The sequence below is a fragment of the Antechinus flavipes genome, chromosome 2, assembly GCF_016432865.1.
Source record: "Antechinus flavipes isolate AdamAnt ecotype Samford, QLD, Australia chromosome 2, AdamAnt_v2, whole genome shotgun sequence".
In the NCBI taxonomy this organism is placed as follows: domain Eukaryota; kingdom Metazoa; phylum Chordata; class Mammalia; order Dasyuromorphia; family Dasyuridae; genus Antechinus; species Antechinus flavipes.
Window position 1 is genome coordinate 138,188,615 of NC_067399.1, and position 23,339 is coordinate 138,211,953.

At 37.4% G+C, this 23,339-nt stretch overlaps 1 protein-coding gene across 4 annotated transcripts in view; it reads left to right on the plus strand.

Annotated features, from left to right (window-relative positions):
- PSD3 (pleckstrin and Sec7 domain containing 3) overlaps nucleotides 1-23,339 on the plus strand; it is a 435,130-nt gene that overhangs the window by 161,206 nt on the left and 250,585 nt on the right. For all 4 annotated transcript variants that reach the window (XM_051975648.1, XM_051975650.1, XM_051975649.1 and 1 more), the window contains exon 9: nucleotides 18,240-18,329. In XM_051975648.1, the coding sequence (XP_051831608.1) occupies nucleotides 18,240-18,329 (90 nt within the window). The remainder of the gene's footprint in view (nucleotides 1-18,239; nucleotides 18,330-23,339) is intronic.

The following is a 23,339-nucleotide window of genomic DNA, read 5'->3' on the forward strand; positions in this document are numbered from 1 at the left end:
TTTATATACCAGAAGTAGAAAGAGAGCAAATAATGCTGTTAGTTTCATTGTTGATATATTCTTATTAATTTTGATTATAATTTGTCCACGACTATGATTTCATTGGTTTTTTTATTTGGGGAGGGGAGGGTAGGAGAAAGGAGGAGAGAAGAGGACTCTTGAAGTGCTCACTTTCTTTGCTAATGTTGATCAGTAATTATATTTACTAGGCTTAAGAGAGCTGTCTGGGACATTTGGAGTCAGGAAAGGAGTATGTGTTAGAAGTGGGATTTGAGCTAAGTCTACTACTCTAGGCTGTCTCCCCTCCTTGTCCCCCATACCCTGTTCACCCCCAAATGCCTGAAACTTTACAAAACCAAATGGAATATTTTAATATGAAATTTATTCACTATCATCATTTTCCACTAGATGGCAGAAATGGAACATTTCTTTCCTTAGACATTTCTTAATAGGATGGAAATAGTTAAATTTGAGAATATTGACTATATCATTGTTAAATCTTTATTTTCAAATTAGTGATTTGTATTAGCTAGAGTGAGAAGGTCATTGAGTTTCATCCTGGTTTGCCTTTTTTATTCTCTTACCTCAATTTACTTTTACTGGTTAAATTTCAGATTACTCTTGTTAAATAAGGTATATATTGGAATTTGCCATTAGAAAAGCCCACTAAAGTAAAAAAAAAAAAAAATGGAGAAGTATTTGAATTAATTTTAATAAAATTGGAGAATACATATAATGTTTGTGCATAGAAGATGAATTATACACATACACATATATGTGTGTATACACTTACACATAGGAATAGGATACCTCTATACCTATGTGTATATATACAGGCTTGTATACATAAAGCTCTAATAGATTTAAACTGCATTAAGAGTTTTGATGCACCCTGTATATATGTACAGCTCATTCACATACACACACACACACACACATACACACTCTCTCTCTCTCTCTCTCTCTTTCTCTAGCTTTCTTTTAGTTTTAGTGTATTTCACATGCACAATGTATATAAAGTATGTATGAATACATATTTATTCATGTGTATTTGTGCATTTGCACAATATATGTGCAAAAATGATTTCTACATACATATTTAATTTAGGCAAAAGATAATGTAACAGGTAATTCTGATATGAGTAAAGAATTTGCTTCCTCTCTAAGTGTTTGTCATGCTGGGATTTGGAATTTGACCTGTAGTTGACAGTAATTAGAATTAGTCTTGTACTGGTTAATTATCTAATCTAGTAGTTTTCATGGGCTATTGTGACCCAAAAGGCCAACAAAATGCTTGGGTACACCAGACAAATTAATGCATAAAAACGTGGTGCAGCCTCTTAATGTATAACAGAGCAGTAGGACATGCAGAGGAGGATCACACAACTTACTGAGGGTAAGAAGAGAGATAAACAAAACAGCCCCCCTTCCCCTCCTCTCATGTCCTGGGGCTGTGGGGAAGGGAGTGATGATTGAGCACTAGAGGGAGCACTCCACTGTGAATTGGGTCTTAAAGGTTGGGAATGTTTTTTACTCTGAGATGGTTCAGACTGGCAATAAAAATTTTTAGAAAGGAGTCAAGTTTGAATGATAGGTTGCATTATTAAGGGCAAGTAGAAATATTGGCGGGTTACATTTCTGACCTTTTGAGGATTATAATATTGACAACTTGTTAACCTTCTCAAAATCTGTCTTAAGAAACCATGATCAAAAGTCTAGGTTGGTTGGCTAGGACATAAGCATTTTTTAGTCTGCTTTTTGATCATTTGGAGATGTACTGTGTTGCTGCTTTTGTGTAGCTAAGTTAAAATGTTTTGAAAGGAATTGCTGAAAGAAGTCAGAGCTTTTCTATGGTTATCTGTTTTACAGATAGTAAATACAAATCCCTGAAGGACTAAAATTATTGATTTAGGAGGGAAAGTTTAAGGCAGTTAAACTTTCCAAATTGTAATCTCTGGATAACCTTATAAATTATTTTGTTTCATCATAGACTTAGCAGTTTTTATTTTCCCCTAATTACATGTAAAAACAGTTAACATGAAAAAAAAATTTAATTTTTGAATTCCAAATTTCCTTTCTCCTTTCTCCCTTCCCTTGACTCATCAATTTAAAAGAAAATGGATAGCAATATTTAGAGGATTCTTTGTTTTGAAATTTGATTAAAATAGTCAATACTATGCATGCTGCTTAGAATTTAGAGTATACCATAGATGTTATAACAACTAACCATACTGAAATGTATTTTTCTTGTTCTTCTTCTCTGGATCCATCTCTTGATTTTTATGAATTTTCCTTCTAGGTGGTAAGTTTTTTGTCTTTAATTCTGGATGTAGTTTCTTCTGCATTTATCATGATTGCCTGATTTCGAGTTAGAGTGACCTGTTCTGACTGAGCATGACCACCTTGTGACGTCAGATCAGAAAGATGACAATGAGCGAATTGTTTCTGCTTGTCCGCACTATCACTCTCTCTTCACTGCATATTTTTCCTCCTCCTTACCTCTTTGATGCATTGCTATGATCCTCTCAGACAGAAAATTACTAAACCGTTTGTTCTTACCTTTCTCACCATAATATCATAGAAGCATTTGAAATAGCATGACCTTTCCAAAAAAGGCTGACACAGAATTTTTTTTAAAACAGTACTATAAAGAAGGCCTGAGAAGAGTACTTTCATGTACTTGATATTTGCAGAGATTTTACATGGATTTCTGTCACCATTAGGAATGATTTTATGGGAATACTAGGTCTACAGGCCTTTGTAGACTATGTTTAGGTTTTGTATTGATACATTAGAACCCTCCAATAACAAAACTAACCAACAGTTTCATGCACTGGGATGTGATCATGCATGCATTTGAATATATATGCATTTTGAAATCAAATAATCTTTCATAGAGTATTATGGTTACTTAGAATACAAATTAGCTTCAGCTTGTCTAGGTAGTAAGACAAAAGTTTACTATGGTCCCCAACTTTAGTATAAAGGATTCCATTGTACTTTTAGAAGCTATCATGGGTTGAAGAACCTTCTTCCATTTATACATCTGAATCAAAAAAAATAAAAAATAAAAAAGAAGATGACGACTTGGGCTCTATTCTAATCTCTGACCTTTAATTTTTGTATGACCATGAATAGCTTTTTTCTTTTAGTTTCACAACTATACAATGATGAAGATAATATAAATAAGTTTATTTATGCTAGTGACTTGAAAAGGGAAATCTATGACTATGGAAGACACTTGAATATTCTTGTGGGGTTGAAATGGAAAAGTGTAAGGATGGATATTATTAATTCTTAAAGTTAAATTTCCTTAATCAGAAAGTCAATCTCAGTTATATCATATTTTTGATGAAACATAGTCATGTAACTTTAAATTCTGTACATATTTTTAATTAGGCTATCAAAGCGTTTTTGAAGTTAGTGAGCTTAAGTTGTCATTTGCATCAGTGCTATAAATATTTGTGCCTAAAAAGTGCCTGAAAATAATTTATTGAAATGCACTTGATTTAGCCAAAAGATAATTCCTTTAAGATTTTTGGCGAAGATGTCAATAAGTATTTTTTTCAATAACATTTACTTTTTTTTATTTTTTAGAGCTATTGAAAAGGTACATTTGAGCCTATCCTCCATCCAAATAATTGCAAATTTTATATTAAGAGAGGATATATTGATTATATTTTGTGCTATCTACTCAGGTTCAGGGGTCTTCTCAAATGTCATGCAATGGTTTTGATATAGAGCTATGATTAGACCCCAGATCTCTTGACTTCCATTTTGAGTACTTTTCCCACTCAACCATGATGCTGAAAGGAAACATTTATGAAAAAATGGTAAGAAACACTTGGAAAGTTAAGATCGTTGCCATAAATGCTAAAGGTGGGAAAATGCACTAACTTTTTTCTTACTTGTTGAGTGCTTGACATTGGAAAACTTAGGTGGGTAGATGGCATGTAATGCTATATTAGTGAATGCTTTAATACATGAAGTATTACCATTATTTTTCTCTCTTTTTACTCCTCCCACTTCATCTCCAATATATAGCTTTCCAATCTCTGATTTGTGGGTTCAGGTCTGGTAGAGATGATCTATGTCAAAAGATGCTTTTCTCTTTCCCTTTCTACCTGATGAAGCTCTAGTAATTTGTTCTTTATTAATTTATGTCTAATTTAGAATATAGTGTTAACTCAGATGAATAAGTTGCTAAAAATTTCAACATCCATTTTAGTATAGGATGCCCCTGTGATCCTTGCTTCAGCCAATGACATTTTATAATGATGTAATAAATAGATTCTTGTTTGTCATTCATAAGACTGGTCAAGCCCTGTCTGTGAATCCCTGTCCAGAACTGCAGTTCTGCTGGACTCTGCTGAGAGACTGCTGGATTCCCTCTATCCGTCATCACCCTGAGTAACTCACTTCTGTTTAGCCTTCCCTCAGCACCTGTCGGGCCTTAGGTGCAATCACCCATTTAAATGAAGAAGGTTTGGTGCAAAATGGCCATGCGGGTGTGTCAGCATTGAGATGGCAAAGAAATGCTCCTCCTAATGGGAGGCAAACTGCAGGGGTGCTTGGGCTCTGGGCCGCCTCTGACTCTGCTCCTTGGTACAGGATTGAGCCCTGAGTCACAATGTCTCCTCTTCTGCCTCTGGAAGTCGTCCTCCCTGAGACTCCCGGCCCATGTCCTGTCCCTCCTCAGTGGAGAGAAGGGCTCTTCCTCTGCCAGAGGAAGAGAGAAGGAGACAGAGACAGAGACAGAGACATAGATGGTGGAGGTGGGGAGGGAGGGGAGAGAGAGAGAGAGAGAGAGCGAGAGAGAGAGCGAGCAATAGAGAGACACAGAGAGAGAGACAGAGACAGAGATAGAGAGAGGGAGAGAGACAGACAGGGTTGGGGAAGAGAGAGAGGGAGGAAGGGAGAGGGAGAGAAGAAGAGGGAAATGGAAAGGGGAGAGGGAGGGAGGGACAGAAAGATAGAGAGACAGAGACAGGGAGAGAGAGAAAAAGGGAGGGAGGGGATGGATTGGGGGGAAGAGAGAGAAGAGAGACAGAAACAGAGGGAGAAAGAGAGGGAAGGAGGGAGGAGAGAGAGACACACACACAGAGAAACAGAGACAGGGAGAGAGGAGAGACAGGGAAGGAGGGAGGAGGAAGGAGAGAGAAGCAGACAGGAGGAGAGGGGGAGGGAGATACAGGGAAGGGATTAAAAGGAGGGAGAAAGAGATCAATTAAAGATACTAGACAAGCATGAAATACTGGGGAAAAGCTTTGACTTTAACTGAGGACTCATTTGACATAGAATTTTTACTCAAAAAGAAAAATGAACAGTTTTAAGGGATACTTAGAGTTAATAAGTCACAGGGTTAGTCAATGTAAACGTTAGAAGATTTGCCAAAAAAATTTATTGTGGTTTCTTTGGGAATAAATCAATAATTGCTTTTTGACTGCTTTGAGTAAAGAATTCATTATGCAAACAAAAGCATCACAGATGATCTAAAGATAGTCCATAGACCATGGATAAAAACCCAGAGAACAATAAATGCTCGATGACATTGAGAATTAGCATGCCATACTGGGAAGACTGTGTCAGGAGAGTTGTTTCAGTTCTTTCCCTGACATATATTATTTAGGTGACCATGGACAAGGTGTTTCCTCTCCTGAAGCCTCAGTTTCCTTATCTATAAAATGGTAATTATTTGCGAACTGCCCCCACTCATGCGGTGGTGGAGAAGAAAGCACTCTGTAAAGTTTAGAGCTCTGTGTCAGTGGCACTGATACTTTTATTACTAGGCACTTGTGTCTCCTGATGTAAGCAGTTGTGATATCTAGAAGGCAGGTCCTTTACAAGGCATCTGCAAATGTGAGGAGAGACACTAAATGCGGTAGCCAGACATGAAATTGGGTGGCGAATGACCCAAGGATGCTTCCCAGCTCTGCCAGTAATCAGCTCTGTGACCTTGTGCAAAACATTAAATCTTTCCAGATCTTAATTTTCTAATATGTAAAATGAGGTTGTTAGAAGAGATGGCTTCTTGTAGCACTAATATCCTATGATCTGTGTACAGATTTGACAGTTAGATACTAACATAGGCTTTGCCTTTAAAGCAGGGAAAAAACATGATGGCCGTAACCCTCAAAAAAGAAAGATAAAGATCCTTAAATAAAATTTCTACACACCTAAAACACTTCCTCATTACAGCAGACTCCAGAGACTGTGAAAATTATTTTCCTGTACTGGAAATTTTATTCAGTTCCATATTGCTTAAAATAATTGGACCATCAAAAGCTATTTGGAGGTCTTTTTATTGCATTAATATTTTGTGATAATCTGTCATTAAGATGATTTGACCTGTAACAATAAGTAAAGCCTCCAGATGCCCCTTGATTATCTCTCTTGTGAACTTTTGTCTTTCATTAGGACAATTCACTTAGGATTTGGAGTCAGAAGACCTGGATTTAAATTCTGGAGGGAATAGGTTAGGGCTAGGATTATTCCCAAGTGACCTATAAGACATAAATAAGAATTTGAGTCTTTACCTGATTTTGGCAATGATCTGCCCTTGAAATGATTGTTGGATTTTCAGCATGTACTGTAATGCTTTAGAATTTAGAATTATAGGACAGTGGTATAGGGAATTCAGGTGTAGAACTTCATGTAAGTTCAGTTCAGCCCTGTAACCTATGACCTGACAGATTTGCTTAGGGCAAATAGACATTGTATCAGTCTATAATCATTTATTAAGCACCTGCTATGTGCTAGGCCTTGTGCTAAGTGCTGAGGGATACAAAGAAAGGCCAAAAGCAATCTCTGCCCTCCCAAGTATTTTTATTTTAATGATTAAACTAAATTTAATAATTAATTTAATTTAAAAAGTGATTTAGTTAATTAATTTAGTGGCTTGCTGATAGTCCCATAGCTAATACCTGTCAGTGACAGAAACTGAACCCTGGTCCCCATCTTTGAGTGTGATGAAGTTTTAGAACAAGGTTAGCAGAAGGAAAAAACCTAAGGAAAAGGAGATAGATGGTAAAGGTTTTGTAAATAAGGAATGATGAATGATGAAATGGGGCTCAATTTGAGAATGAAAAGTAGGTATGAGTTCGTAACTTTGTTTTTTTTTTTTGATTTTTAGACTGTGACAGCAATGAGATATGTTTCAAAGGATCTGTGGGCTCATCAGCGGGGCATTCTCTCTGGGATGCCCAGCTCTACAAATCTCTGCTGTTCCTCCTGTGTGTGACTCCAGGGTCTCCCAAAAGTTCTCCATTCCTTAGGGGGTTTTCCCCACACGCAGGAGGACTTTGTGGCTTCCCCAGCACAGTCCCTGGTACCCTGATTCCTTGACTCACTGGCTGGCCCTTTCCTTTGTAAACGGAAACTACCTTCAGCTCCTTTCTCATATCCTGGCTTCTATATTGGAGAAGCAGTTAGAGCTTCTTCCCTGCCTATCCCTCTCCCAGTTTGCCTCCAGCAATTTGACTCTGGTATATAATTAATTGGAATTTAGGAAAGAGCACTTCTGCAAAATAGGGTGTTCATCCTTCACAATTAGACTTTCATCTTGATCAATTTGAAACTGTTCCAAAGATTCAGTTGCCAGCTAGCCCTCCATTTAAAGCAGCTGAGGATAGCCCAGCACCATTGTCTTCAGAGAGAGGAAGAAAAAAGTGGAAGACTCTTTACCTGATTTTGGCAATGATCTGCCCTTGAAATGATTGTTGGATTTTCAGCATGTACTGTAATGCTTTAGAGAATAGGTAGAACAGCCACAGATAGGATGTGCTTCTTGTAGCTTTAGTATCCTAGGTTTAATATAACCACTTTTCCCTGGGGATGATGGAAGTCCTTTGGGTTCTGGAAAGGATGTTTTCATCACTTGAGAATGTATTAGATTATTCATTATTAGCAGTATAACTAGTTTGCGAATTATGGGATAATAGCAGTGAGATTTCATAGCCTTCTTTATCTTAATCAGTTGATATTTATCCTGAAATCTGGTGAAAGCAGAGGCCTAGGATGAGGGTGGGTAATAATTTGTAGAAACTGTTCTTTTGCTGTCTTTCATCTCTGTTAAGAATTTGGAAGGATCCATGGATTCCTTAGCCACCCTTTACCAGTACAAATTCTAGAGACAGCTAGATGTCTATCCAGTGGGACTGAAGTCAGAAAGACCTGAGCCTGAGACACTTACTAGCTGGGAAAACTAATTGCCATCTGCCTTGGTTTCCTTATTTGTCAAGTAGGCATGATGATAACAGCACCTATCTCCCACAGAGAGATATACAAACAGATAACATTTCTAAAGGTCTTTGCAAACCTTAAGGTGCTGTAAAATGTTAGCTGTTATTGTTATAGCATTATATTATTATTACTATTATTAAATTTAGCCTTATCTTCTGCTCCAATGGGATTCTTGCCTACGATCTTCCATGAAGCCTCTATAGAGGATCTTAATGGTGTTTTTGAGACTTTCTCATATTCTTTTCCTGTCTTAAAAGAAGCACCAGCTGTCTATCATTCTTGTTTTGTCACTAGGAACCCCGAAACCTACAGCATAGGCATCTCAGGAAGCTCCTTGATCTTCTGTTCTGAAGATAAGATACTGGAGAATGGAAAGCCATTGTTTAGTGTTTACATCATAATTGTGCGAAATGGTGATTTTAACTCGATCTGTCTTTCTAGCTTCTCCCCTCCTTTTCTGTATGTACTCTTTTCATACACTTTAGCATCTTCCCTCCTCAAAACCACTCAGGCCATTTGTCTTTCAGCTGAGGGGAAAGCTTAGCTGTAACAGTAATTAGCCCTACAAAATGTGAGTTAATCTCATGAATTATCTTTCCAGGAAGAACTGCATTTTAGAAGAGGGAATTAGTAGAAGGAAGGATTATACATTAACCCTGGAATTTCAGACACTTGTACAGGAGTAGAGAGATACTTAGGGAACTGGGAAGGAAACTGAATATCCTTCAGATCTCACCCTAGCACAATATGGATAAGTGAAGCGGTTTTCATTGTTCCTTCTAGCCCTAAATATGTGATGCTGTGCTAATGGAACCAAATTTAAAAGCAGTGAATCAGTAATTCCCTCTTTTTTTCTTTCCTGAACTCTTTTCTATGGCAAAGAAGGTAGACAAATTAGTTTCTTCTAGAATTGTAAGAAAGAAAAATTAATCATTTTTCTCTATTTTAGATTAAATAATTCCAAGATTATTAATCATTTTCCCTTTTTTGATTGTTCTCTTTCCTTAGTTGGGAGGAAGAAAATAAAAATAAAAAACAAACCCTTATTACAAGTAGGCATAGTCAAGTAAAACATTCCTATATTGGCCTTGCTCCCAAATATTTGGTTATTTTGCATATTTAGTCTATCATCTCTTTGTCGGAGTTGGGGAGTAGCATTCTCCATCTCCATAATCAGTCTGAGAGGTTAATTATTTAAGCTAGCATTGGTAGCAAGTCCAAGAGTGTTCTATTAAAGTTAGGCTGACTGGTTTCCTTCTTATCCTCCACACACACACACACACGCACACACGCACACACGCACACGCACACACACACACACTCACTTTCATTGTCTAGGACAATGAATTAACCATCAGCTATAACCAGGGATTCAGATGGACAAAGGGGAAAAGAAAGTATTGGAATAATTTTTCTCAGAATGACTGTTTCTTTACTTGTCTGATCATATTTTGGACATCGCAAAGGGTAGAAATTGGTCATTCAGTTAATAAAAATTTAAGTTCCTACCATGTACTATATGCTATGTGCTGGACATACAAAATGAAGCAAAAGATGGTCCCTGCCCTAGAGAAACTTGCAATGTAATGAGAGGGGCAACAAACAAACATACGTGTATAACTAAACTAGGTATAGAATATGTGGAAAATAATCAGCAGGAACTGCAGAAGAATTAAGGAATGGTAAAAGCTTTTTGTTGAAGTTGGGATTTTGGCTGAGACTTAAAGGAAACCAGGGAGGCAGATATGAAGAAGAACATTATTAGAGACAGCCAGTAAAACACTGAGAGTGAAGAGATGGAGTGTTGTTTTTTTCCAAGAAAGAGCAAGAAGAGCATGTTGTTTGATCAAAGTATATGTGGTATAGAGAGGGGAGAAAAGTGGCGGAAGACTGGAAAGGTGGGGTCAGGGAGCTAGATTGTGAAGAGCTTTGAAGACCAAAGAGAAGATTTTATGTTTATTTGATCTTGGAGAGGCTGGAGAGCTACTGTGACAGATATGATTGCTGAATAATACTGGTGCAGCATCCATTCTCTGCTCTCCCTCCTCATTTCATTTCTTCCTTTTTATGAAATTTGGAAAGAAGAGCCACATTGTATTTTTTTTTAATTACAGTGTTTTACTTTCAAAACATATGCATGGATAATTTTTCAACATTGATCCTTGAAAAACCTTGTGTTCAAAATTTTTTCCTTCCTTCTTTTCACCCCCTCCCCTAGATGGCAAGTAATCCAATGTATGTTAAACATGTTAAAAAATTAAATCCAATATATGTATACGTATTTATACAGTCATCAAGAAAAATCAGATCAAAAAAAGAAAAAAATAAGAAAAAATGCAAACAAACAACAAAAACAATAAAAATGCTACGTTGTGGCCCACACTCAGTTTCCACAGTCCTCTCTCTGAGTGCAGATGGCTCTCTTAATTACAAGATCATTGTAACTGGCCTGAATTATATCAGTGTTGAAGAAAGCCACGTCCATCAGAATTGATCATCATATAATCATGTTGTTGCTGTGTATAATGATCCCCTGGTTCTGCTCATTTCACTCAGCATCAGTTCATGTAAGTCTCTCCAGGCCTTTCTGAAATCATCCTACTGGTTGGTCATTTCTTACAGAACAATAATATTCCATAACATTCATATACCATAACTTATTCAGTCCTTCTCCAAAGGATGGGCATCCCCTCATTTTCCAGTTTCCAGCCACTACAAAAAGGGCTGCCACAAATAGCCATATTGTATTTTTGAGATTGAAAATAATATTTCTGGGAATATCAGTTCTTTTAGGCTTTCAAAAGGAAAATCTGGAAGAGTAATGGCAGAGTCATAATTTACCATCTCTATGTAAATAGGGACCTCATGCTCTGACCTTCCAGTTTATGCTTTACCTTTCACCTCCTCAGTTCCTTCGTACACCACTTCTTATTCCCCACAGTGCTCTCTCTTTCCTTCTAACTTTGGAGCTCCCATTGAGGCAGTTCCCATTATTATTGTAGTTCTGCTCTGAAACTCACCGTCCCAGAGACACAGCTGGGACCCTGAGGAGCCTTTCTGAGGGAGACTGCTTCTGTCCCCGTTCCGTGGCCTTCTTTGCTTCTCTGTATACTGGCAGTGTTACTGGGTAGTTGGGGTTCCCCTTAAGATAGGGAGATGGCTGTGGCAGGGCCCAACACGCCGCTCTTTACAATTGAAGTACTTTTCTCACACAAGGATCAGCAGCGTCTACTACAGGCAGAGGGAGGTGAAAGATGGTCCCCATTCTCAAGGAGCTCCCCGTCTCACGGGGGAGATACCAGCCAATTATGTACAGACTATCTAGAGGACAGATTGGGGACCTCCCAGAGGGAAGCACTAAGATTAAAGAGAACGGGGAAGGCTTTGTGCGGAGGGCACAGCCGAGAAAAGGTCGGGCAGGCCCGGAGGCGGAGAGGGACAGGGCTCTGGAACAGGTAGCCCGGTGGGGCGTTTCCTGAGCTTCCAGCGAGTCTGGTCCCCGACGTTTGATTGCTTCCTCCAGCATCGCAGAGAGCAGTGGGCCCTGTGAGGGTTTTGCCCATATCCTCCCAGTCAGTCTCTGTGGAAGCTGGGTTCCTGGTCTTTGGATCGCTCTCAGATTCTGGAGACTGGTCTTTGATGCCCTGTGGGACTGACCTATCTTCTTGTAGATTGTGCTCTTCCTGGATGACAGCTCTTAGGCCCCTTCTAAAACAAATCATCACTGATAATGGCCTGGCGTCAGTGGACCCCTGTCATAGGATCATAGATATTTAGAGCTCAAAAAGGCCATTTCTCCCATTTTAGAGATGAGGAAACTGAGGTTCACTTGCCCAAAGTCACCCAGGGAGTAAGGAGCAGATTGAGATTTAAATTCAGGTCCTCCTGCCACTGTCATAGAAAATGTCCTAGTTAGCACCCTAGTCATTATCACTGTCACATATATACTACTTAGAATTTTGCAAAGAATCTTACATATATTCTCATTTTAGCCTCATGTTAGCCCTGTGAGGTAGCTACTACCGCAGACCATATTTCCATTTTGCAGGTGAAGAAACCGAGGTTCACGGGGGTTTTGCTGCTGTTCAGTCACTTCAGTCATGCCCTACTCCTCATGTCCCCGTTTGGGATTTTCTTGGCATACACTAAAGTGCTTTGTATTTCCTTTTCCTGCTCATTTTACAGATGAGCAAACTGAGGTAGACAGGGTTCAGTGACTTCCCAAGCATCATGCAGCTAAGTGAACGTCTAAGATCTAGGAAGATGAGTCTTTCTGATTCCAGGCTTGGGTCTTTCTGCACTGGGCCATCTACGGGCTAAAGAATGCACATAAAATAATGGGCTTGAGCCCATTCCCCTCATTGGTAAATGCCAGAAGTATAATCTGACATCAGGTCATATACTCTTATCTGCTCTGTTGAGCTATTTCAAATGGAAATGGGATTTCCTTTGGAGACTGAAGACTTCCATTTGCTCCTCTTATTAAATGATGGTATACGAGTGCCTCAGCTTCCAGAATCTGCTGTCTGCTTAAGGCGATCCATGGCCACCTCCCCTCCTCTTCCAACCCCCGCCAAAGAGATCTCCTAGTACTGGTAGGAAAAAGCAGATGGATGAAGAATGCTATATTATTGTCCAAACTGTAAAATGTAGCTGTCTCACTGAATTACATAGCATTAATACTAGATAGAATAGAGGGTAAAGCACTGGATTAAGAGTTAAGGAGACCCAAGTTCAAATCTTGTCTTAGACACAATAGCTCTGTGATATTAGGCAAGTCATTTAATATCTATGTTTTTGTTTTCTTATTTATAAATGAAAATGATAAATACTTCCTAGGTTGTTGTTGAAGATTAAATGAGTTACTGTACACAAAGTGCTTTACAAGTTGTAAATCACTATATGGATGTTATTTTTATTATTATTACTATTAATAATAATCAGGGGCAGTGAATTGGGCTTAGAAAATAATAACTGAAGGAATAAAGTAGGAATAAAGTGAACCAAGTTTTTAAAAAAAATGGGAGAGCCAGAAAATGGCTAGCAATTTATTGTAGGGAAGAAAACAATCTCATGTAAATTAATTCAGGGATTTAGTGGTTCATTTGGAAGGGTACTAGTTGGTAATGGGTTCAACAAGTAGGGCTACACTGTGTCTTGCCTTTGTGTAGCAAGAACCAGATGATTGCATTTCTGTCCTCTCATAGCTACTACCCACTATTCATTTGTCCGTGATGGAAAGGACCAGTCTGGGCTCCTTCTTAGTCCTAGAGCTACCTTTGAGACCAGTATATCATATGGATCCAAATCTTTTCTTGCAGCTCTCTCTCCTGGCCAATACAATACAATGCTCTTATGATACCAAGTTGTTCCCTGAAATTTTTATTTTTAACATTATTCTTCAGGTGATAATCTCCAAAGAATTAAATTAAGGGGGACATATGACAAGGTTCATGGTATGGCAATTTTTATTATCCCTATTACACAGATGAAAAAAAAACTAAGTTCCTAAAGTACTGTAGTCAAACTTAAATGCTTTGCCTCAAAGTTATATAGATAGTAAATTTTAGAACAGGATTCAAATACAGTATTATTACTATTTCTAGAAAAACCTTGAGAAAAAAGATGTGTGTATGCTTGTGTCTTGTATACATACAACACAGATGTGTACTCACTCTGTTACACTGACAAAACAAAGTACATCTGAAAAATAAAACTTAGAAAACCATCTTAAATGTGCTTGGGAATATTAACCACATCTTGGTATTTTCACATTTGTTGAGCCAGTATCTTGACATGTTAAGAATGTTATCCAGATTGATGAATCTTGGAGGATTGAGTGTGACTAGATTTTATGATTTACAAACTGAATGCTAACTGTATATTTTTGCATGGCTTTTCCATTTTTTTGTATTAATTATCTTTTTTAGATTTATCAGAGTCTTTTTTTTTTTTTTCTTCTGATTTCAGAGGCAATGATCCAGAGATACATTAGCATTTCAGATTTGATTGGATATGCAGCATTGATTTCAAGGGAACATTTCTGATTTATTAGTAGGCCTTTTCAAATATCCATCCTGTATTGGTTTAATTCGAATGGATTTGTGTATGAGATAATGTGTGAAAGTCCCTCCTGAGTGTGCCAAACTGACAAATGTTTATTTGGAAAACACTTCATATTTTTCTGATTTGTGAATCCTAAGGTGTGGTGGATCGAAGTCTGGCCAGAATAAAGAGCTAGAAGGTTTAGATTCAGCAATTGCCTCCTATAGACCATGTGAGCCTGGGAAAATCACTTAAAGCTATCAGTACCCCATACAACTGATTTTTAGACTTTAAAAAGCAGTTGCAAATCTGCATTAGTAGATGGATATTTCCTCACTTGGAGTTCCCTAAATTGGAAGAAATTATTGGTTTATAACTAAAGAAAGTGAATTTTAATGAACTTGGAACAGAAAGAATAGAATTGTGACAATTGATGGATTTCCCTGAAGTAGAGTACCAAGTTGAAGATTGGAGATTGGCTTCATTTCATAAATAGTATTTTGCCTGAAGTATCTTTAATCAAGCCTGATTGTGGGGGAGAGTGGATTAAGGGGAAGAGAGTGGAAAACTGATTATACTTTTTAAAAAAAATAGCTTTTTATTTTCCAAAATACATGCAAAGGAAGTTTTCAACATTCGCCCTTGCAAAACCTTGTATTCCAAATTTTTTCTTCCTCCCTCTTCACTGATCCCCTAGACAGCAAGTAATCCAGTATATATTCAACATGTGCAGTTCTTCTAAACATATTTTCACAATTATCTTGCTGCACAAGAAAAAATCAGATCAAAAGGAGAAAAAAATGAAAAAGAAAAAAAAAATCAAGCAAACAATAACAAAAGTGAAAGTGCTATATTGTGAGCCACATTCAGTCCCCACAGCCCTCTCTCTGGGTGTAGATGGCTCTCTTCATCACAAGACCATTGGAACTGGCCTGAATCACTTCACTATTGAAAAGAGCCACGTCCATCAGAATTGATCAAAACATAATCTTGTTGTAACTGTTTATAGTATTCTTTTGGTTCTACTCATCTCACTCAGCATCAGTTCGTGTAAGTCTCTCCTGAACTTTCTGAAATCATCCTGCTACTCATTTCTTACAGAACAATAATATCCCACAACATTCATTTACCATAATTTATTCTGCCATTCCCCAGCTGATGGGCATCCACTCAGTTTCCAGTTTCTTGCCATTACAAAAAGGGCTGCCACAAACATATTTGCACACATTGGTCCTTTTCCTTTTTTAATGATTTCTTTGGAATACGGAATCAGTAGAAATATTGCTGCATCAAAGGGTATGGACAGTTTGAGAACCCTTTGAGCATAGTTCCAGATTGTCTGGTTGGATCTGTTCACAGCTCCACCAACAATGTATCACTGTCCCAGTTTTCCCACAATTCCTCCCACATTTATAATTATCTTTTCCTATCAATTTAGCCAGTCTGAGAGGTGTGTAATAGTACCTCAGAGTTGGAAACTGACTGTACTTTACCCTATTTATTTCTATAATACACCTTTAAAGTTGTGTGTATTTAAGCAGATGGGCCAACAAAGAACCAAGTACATAAAATTTGCCTTTTATCTTCCAAAGTTATTCTCGCCCAACCTCTCAAAATCATTAAAAGGCAGTGAAATCCATTATCTTATTTATTCAGCAAAGATGTTAAAGTATCTGTTGTGAATGAAGCACTATGAAATGGTCTATGGTTTAATATGAGAATGCCTCTAAGCATGACCTCAGTAGTATTCTTCTCTTGAGAGAGAAACAAACCGGAGAGACAGAGACACAGAGGGACAAGAGACGGACAGAGACGGGTACACAGAGATAGAGTCAGAAAGAGACAGAAAAAATTAAGCCTCATGGTAGTTCTGTGAGGTTAGTGCTATTATCGCCCCTATTTTACAGGTGAGGAAGCTCAGGCTGAGGGAAGTTAAGTGAGCTGCCCAGAACTACGCAGTTAGAAAGTCTGAGGCAGGTTATAAACCAGCCCCAAGCTCCCTGTGCTACTCACACCTGCCTCTCCATTGTAAAGAGCCATTGGTGCCCCTGTTGTTCTGCTTCTCTCCCCTAAGACCTCCCTTTATGTAGTATCTCAGAGTTTGCAAACTACAGGCTGCCTTATTTGATTTTCATAACAACCTGTGAAAGAGTTGTAATAGTCATCATCGTCATCATCATCCCCATTTTACAGATGAGAGAGGTAAAGTAATTTGTCCAGAGTCACATAACTAGAACAAGTCAGAGGCAGGTTTTGAATTCTGTCATCTTAACTCTTGTCCTGAAATCTAACTGTTGTCAAAGCGGCATGTCTTAGAGAAGCTTTGTAAGGGCAGCTAGGTGGTGCAGTGGATAGAGCACTGGAGGACCTGAGTTCAAATGTGGTCTCAGACATTTAACACTTAGTGTGACCCTCAATAAATCATTTAACTCTAATTGCCTCAGCCAAAAAAAAAAAAAAAAAAGGAAAGAAAAGGAAGAATGTCCTTAAGTGTATAATATTACCGCACACAGTAGGCAATAAATAACACAAATGTATTCCTCCTAGATTATGTTTAAAGACAATCATTGTCTTAAAGGCACTTGGAGTGCTTACTGTTTAAAGCTGGTCTGTAGAGTCTCCTTGTAAGAATGTAAATAAGTTAGTTGCCCTTCAAAATTTTTCCTCTAGCCAGTATTTTTAAAGTGAAATTTATCAGCATAAAAATCAATGTCTATCTAAAAATTATCATAGTTTTGGCCATATGTCATCTTGTACTTTAAGCATATACAAATGTCTAAGATGCTGGAAATCAAATATTAGTCAGAAAGTATAGAATTGCAGTTTTGGGAAAGAAATTGAGAAAAGCATCTGGTCCGGTCCCTTGTCTTCAGGCAGGAAAAGCATGATTCACATTTTGTAGCTGAGGCTATTCCAGTTAAGTAGCTGCCTGTGGAGCTGGGATTGGAGTTTCTGGGAATGGGAATAGAGTCCAAGATTCCTGGTCCTGGTGGATGGTCTTCTCCTTGCAGAATTGGTAGTCCTTTTGTTTAGTAGGCAAATATTTGTGTTGCCCAAGTATTCAGATAGAAATTTAATGCAAAATTATTCTTGTAAGTAGTCTAATTTGACATTGAAAAGGACCCTCATTTTGATAAAATAAGGCTACTCATGTAACAGCATTCTTGAAATAGGAGCACAAAGTGATTTGAGGACTTTTCTTTAGGTTTCCATATTGTAAATACCACTTGCCTGTAAAGTCATATCATGGCCATCGGGGGGAAAATAGAACCCCATCTCCCTGCAAGACCAAGTTTTGGTGCCTATTACCACTCCTTTTCTTTTGCCTTTGTGAATTAAATTGACCTTTTCTCGTGGTGAGCCTGCTTGAACTTAGCGAGGCTGTTCTTGAATCCATAGATAGTCAGTCTACTTCTGGAAGTTTTTCCTTTTAGGTTAGCTCTGTTTGGAGCTTGTAATTTACTAATTCAGCTTTAGAAGATCTAGGGACATTTTCATGTCAGGAAGAGGCAGTGGAAAAGATTTTGAATGAGTAAGTGAAATTATATATGTGTGTATGAAGCTATCCATAAAGTCATTCAGCCACCAGAAATCAACTTAGAAATACCATTTAATTAATATTTGGAATGTATATTCTTTTGCTAAATGTGACATAGATGATTTCACCAGGTGAAAAAACAAAATTTTTTTTGACATAATTGTGCTCTTATTTAAAAGTATTATACATTTTAATAATTAAAAAAAATGTGTCTTCTAACTTATTTTCCCTCCTCCCCCTTTTTTGGCCAGAATTTCTATCAATCCCATTAAAAGCCAGAGCAAACCATGCTTTTTTTTTAAGTTATATCTGAACTAAATATGTCAGGGAAAATGGGGATAGGGACTAAATAAGTATTTGTAAGTCATTCATTAAGTCACTGGGATATGTATTTGTTTTTCTACCTATATTCCAGAATATTGGAAAGAAGATGACCTGTCAGGAATTTATTACAAATCTCCAAGGTGTGAATGAAGGCTGTGATTTTCCTAGGGAGCTGCTGAAGGTAAGGAAGAAGTAAAATATTAATTTTTCTAAAAAGTAGTTTTATATTTGAACACACCAATCAATTTCTAAATTGGTAAACAAGGATTCTTTTTTCCTTTCTTCCTCTGAAATATATGTGATTCATTCCAGCAAAATAAACCTATGTGAAAAACAAGATATCTTGGAAACCATTGCAATAATGACTTGTTAAGTAGATCCCATAAATTTGGCAGCTCAAACAGTTTAATGGATGGCATTGAACTTCTGGGTTGTTTTTAATAAGATAGTTTCATAAAGCCTGGGAAAGGTTACAAAGGTATGTTAACTATGGAAACAAAAACACATTTGCAGATTATAATGGATACAGTTTTGGCTTTATTCAAGCTCTAGTCACATATCCTTGCGTTGTCTCTGCAAATCGATTAAATTAAATCTGAATAATTACAGAATGCATGCAGTATTTGCAGTCTGACTTTATTTTTGGCCTTATTCCTCTCCGTCATCAGATAGTTATCATAGAGACGACAGAGTTGAGATTAGTATTCCACACACATTTTTCAGCAACATAAATGAAATGGTATGCTTTTAATCAAACGGAAGATTGTTAGCTAAAGGAAATGTGAATCTGGGGATGGGCTGAGATGGGGAAGGTCATGTAGGATCTGATTATGGCGTACAATAGGTCTGGACTTGGAGGCAAAAAGATCTGAGTTCAAATTCTGCCACAAACATCTACTAGCTATGTGTCCCTGGGCAATTTACTTAAATTCTGGCTGCCTTCTTTTCCTTATCTGTAAAATGGGATAATTCCACTTACTTCTCAGGGTTGTTGTGAGGATAAAATGAGATTATGAATGTAAATCACTATGCACACTTAAAAGTGCTGTATAAATGTTCTGCTGTTTATCTTTTATTTAAGCCTAGTTTTTTGACCTAGCACTCACCTAGAGTTCTTACGACATCAATTGTTGAGAATAAATTTTTTACCATATAAAGAGCAAATTTGGGTTACTAGATGATGCTGTAGTATGGAAATTGTTCAATGAAGGAAAAATATCCTGTCTACTGTGCCTTAGACAATTGTTTTTAAATTATAACTGAAAATAGTTTAGAGTGCCTTCAATTTTAGGAAGAGGCAATTAAAAGAGGGAGAAAGACAATAGAGTTATAATATAACCTAGTGCTAAACTTAGTTGCATTTAGTAGTTCATTCAAAAATGGTGATATTGGGCAAAATGAAAAGAGAAAAAACATCTTTTCTATAAGCAAGTAGAGGAGTCATTTACTTTTATTTTTAAGAGTAGCACAGCTATTACCTTTATTGGCTTTTAGTAGTAAGTTAGTCTTTTTCTCTATGAGGCAGCTTTACGGGAGATAAAAGGTGCCTCCTGTGGCAGTAACTCATTTTACTGATTTCATACAAAAAGACACAGGTTAACAAGTTTGTTTGTTTGTTTGTTTTTTTCTCCCCAGTCTGTTGGTATTAGCCTGGGAAAATAATGGATTTTGTGGAAAGGGAGTATTTGCCAGGGCTTTTCTCCAGTAATGTCTTAAATGAAAATTGACACAATAATTTTCACCATGTAGCTTATATAGGTTGCTGTAGTGAGTCGAGATATTTCACATTATTGGAGTTATCAAGTGGGGAGTCTCAGAGTCTTTGATGCAGTGATCAGATGAGGAAATGCAGCCCAGATTCCCATCCTTTGTCACACAACTTGGGGAAATACCTTCTTCCACCTACTTGCTAGGCAGAGAGTTTGCCTGATGATTTTTTTTTTTGCAGTTGTATAATTAAAAATTTGTTTATGAATCTCAGGGGAAAACCAAATCCTTTCCAACTACTGCATCATATACTGTGCCTTATTTTCTGTGGAAAGATTGGTTACTCATTGCTATTCCTGAAACGTCTATGGGGTTTAGAATTGCAATTGTCAGGTGGAAGATTCTGTCCTGAAGGTGATAATCTTCCATTTTGATAGAAATCAAGATTTTCCTGCGTGCTGCAACATGAACAGGATTTCATTAAAGCCATTTCTCCCTCCCCCAATTATACTATTCTCTTTGTATAGCCAGTCTCCTTAGTTTTCTTTATCTTTTTCCTATTAATTATGTCTAGATTTCCTGGTGAGATTTTAATTTTACTAAAAAAAAAAGTATACATTTTACATCTACATAAAATGTGTGTATATATGCACATATCTGTATATGGTTAAATGTGTGTGTGTGTGTGTGTGTGTGTGTGTATACACGCACACACGCATATACTATGTACATGTATATATATTTTATATCCACCTATATAATTATATATAAATACATAATGCATATACTATATACATACAAGTATATGTACATATATCCATGTGTGATTAGCTGTATGTGCTTATATAAAATGTACATATACATCTCCAGTGATATGATTATATATATATATATATATATATATATATATATATGCATATATGATATACATGTAAAATGTATATTTTACATCCACCTGTATAATTATATAAAAGTGCACCGTGCATATACGATATACATGTAAATGTATGCAAACATATCTACTCCTGTGGTGATGCATGTGCCGTATACACAGCCATTTATACATTCACATACATATAAAATCTATAGATGTATTATTTGTGTACAAGTATATATTATACACACATATACATCTAAGCACACAGATGGATAAATATATACAAAAATTCCATGTATGTTTTAGATCCTGTGCTGTAAGTTTTGAAATAATTAAATTTAAAAAATTTACACAAAAACTGGAATTTAAAATGTAAGTAACAGTTCAAATTTGATTTTTTTCTCTTTTCTTTCCACTCTGCCATTGCTCTTTGTGTGGATGCCAACTTCACTTGCAAGCAGAGTACTTACAGATTTAAAGGAGAGATTTATTGAAATATTGATTGAAGGACAAGTACAAATTGAGAGCTGGAACAGACCCTGCACTGAGCTTACTTTTTGATAGGAGGACGTAATCTGTATGGGGAGGGGGGATCCTGGACTCTTTGGTTTGCAGAGTCACAGGGACTCAATACAAGCTTGGGACGTGGGCCTTCACACCCTTTTCCAGGGGCAGTGGGAGGATGAGTCCGACTGCTGTTGAGAGCCAAGGGTGCACCTGGGGGGTGATGGTGGTGGGGGATCGCTGGCAGGATGCCCTTCGGCCTGGGCCCTGCTTTCCTGGTGGGTGACTGATTGGATGTGAAGCCTGAGGCTTAGTGCAGATAGGGATTAGATAAAGAGATTTCTTTTTTCACCACTGTAGAGAACCTTTGTAAAACAGAACACTTGGTGGTAAGCCAGCTTTTCCCAGAGATGTCCATAAAAGCGGAGAGCTGGATTTGGCTCCTCCTCCGGTTCTCTCTGACTCGAAGCAATTGGCACCAATCGGTGGTTTCAGGCCAGTCCAAAAGCCTTTGCCAAAGCAATCCTTTCTGTGTCCCGAGGCATAGTCTTTGTCACCAGAGAAGGCAGGAGGCCTCCAGAGTTTTTTCATTTGGCAGAAAGGTGCCATCCTTCTTCATTGCAGCTCTTTGGATGTAGGGCTCACAAATTAGGGATTCCCTTTCTCTGAGTCTGTTTTCCCACCTTTGGGTGTTCAGACCAGCCTTCTAACTCCTGAAACTTGGGGAACAGTCCTATTGTGCCTTTCTATCTTTAAGAGGGAGGCCCAGGTATCAATTTAGGCTTAATGCTTACTAATTTTTCTCTCCCCCCAATCTCAGGGTTAATTTGTGTTGAATCCCTTAAAAACCTCAATTTTGCTCTATTTGTCTCTTAAGGACTGAAGAATCTCCTTTAGACAGTGGTCTGTAGTTTTTCTAACAATCTTACTGGGTCAGCAACAGAATGGCTGTTGGGGGAAGCTGTATTCAGCAGGTCCTTCAGCCCGCATTCTCCCTAGGAGTACTATTCAGTTTTTGGAATGAGCGGTGGGAGAAAGAGAAAAGTCCCACAGTAGTTGTGTACCCCTTTCATTGTGTTCATATATAAGAGGCCAGAAAAACTCCTGAAATTGATTCTGTTCCTATGAGTTTCTAGCTATTGCAAATGGATATCTACATCTCCCTCTTTCATTTCCCCATGGGGCTAGGCCAGTTGAAATTGAAGGAGTTTGGAATTGGCTTAATGTTTTCTGTCCCAAAGCGAGGTTTTATTATTTTTGGGTTCCCTTGTTCTATTTAAAATTAAGATTTGAATTTGCTATGGCTAGCCAGGCAGACAAGAATATTTATTGAGGGATCACTCTTCTGCAGGACATGGGATACTAGGTTAAGTAGAGTTAGGAGAGTAAAATTAGGAGTTAAATACAGAGGAACTAAAAACAGGTTTCTTTGCTCAAAGAGATTACAGTCATTTGGGAGAGAAAAGAAGGGGGATTTCCCCCTTTAAAATGTCCAGTTATTCTGTAACTTTTCTTCTGATTGAACTGTAAATTGAATTTCACAACTTTAACTTGGTTAATATTGATGTATAGGAGCAATAATTTATTCATTTTAATTCAACATCCATGTTTTTCTCATTGTAGATCATACAAAGATACATTAGGAATTTTCTTTAAGTAATGACAAAACCTTAAAGTACAAATATCCAGAGAATTTTATGCTTTCAAATAAGGTTAGGTTAACACCAAAGAGATAGAAGGTAAATTGAGTCATTTAAAAAATATTTTAAAGGAGTATATTTTATATACTTTCTTTGGGTTTTCCTCCTACCTTTTAACAATTTTAGACAATTCTTTTGATGATTCTTCCCTCGTATCATCCACAGTATCCTTCTACTCAGTTCCATACATCTCAGTCCTATCTTTCTCCTTTCTTCTCTTATCTCAAATGTAACACATTAAAAGAGTGGCTTTTCATGGCAGACCAGGTCCTCTATTCCCAAGCTATAAATTTTCATTCCACAATCCTGAAAGGGGACATTTCCAAATGTTCCTCACGAACACAGTATAAAAACCTGGCTTGGTCTGAGAGAGGCCCTGATCACCATAATAATCACCAAATAT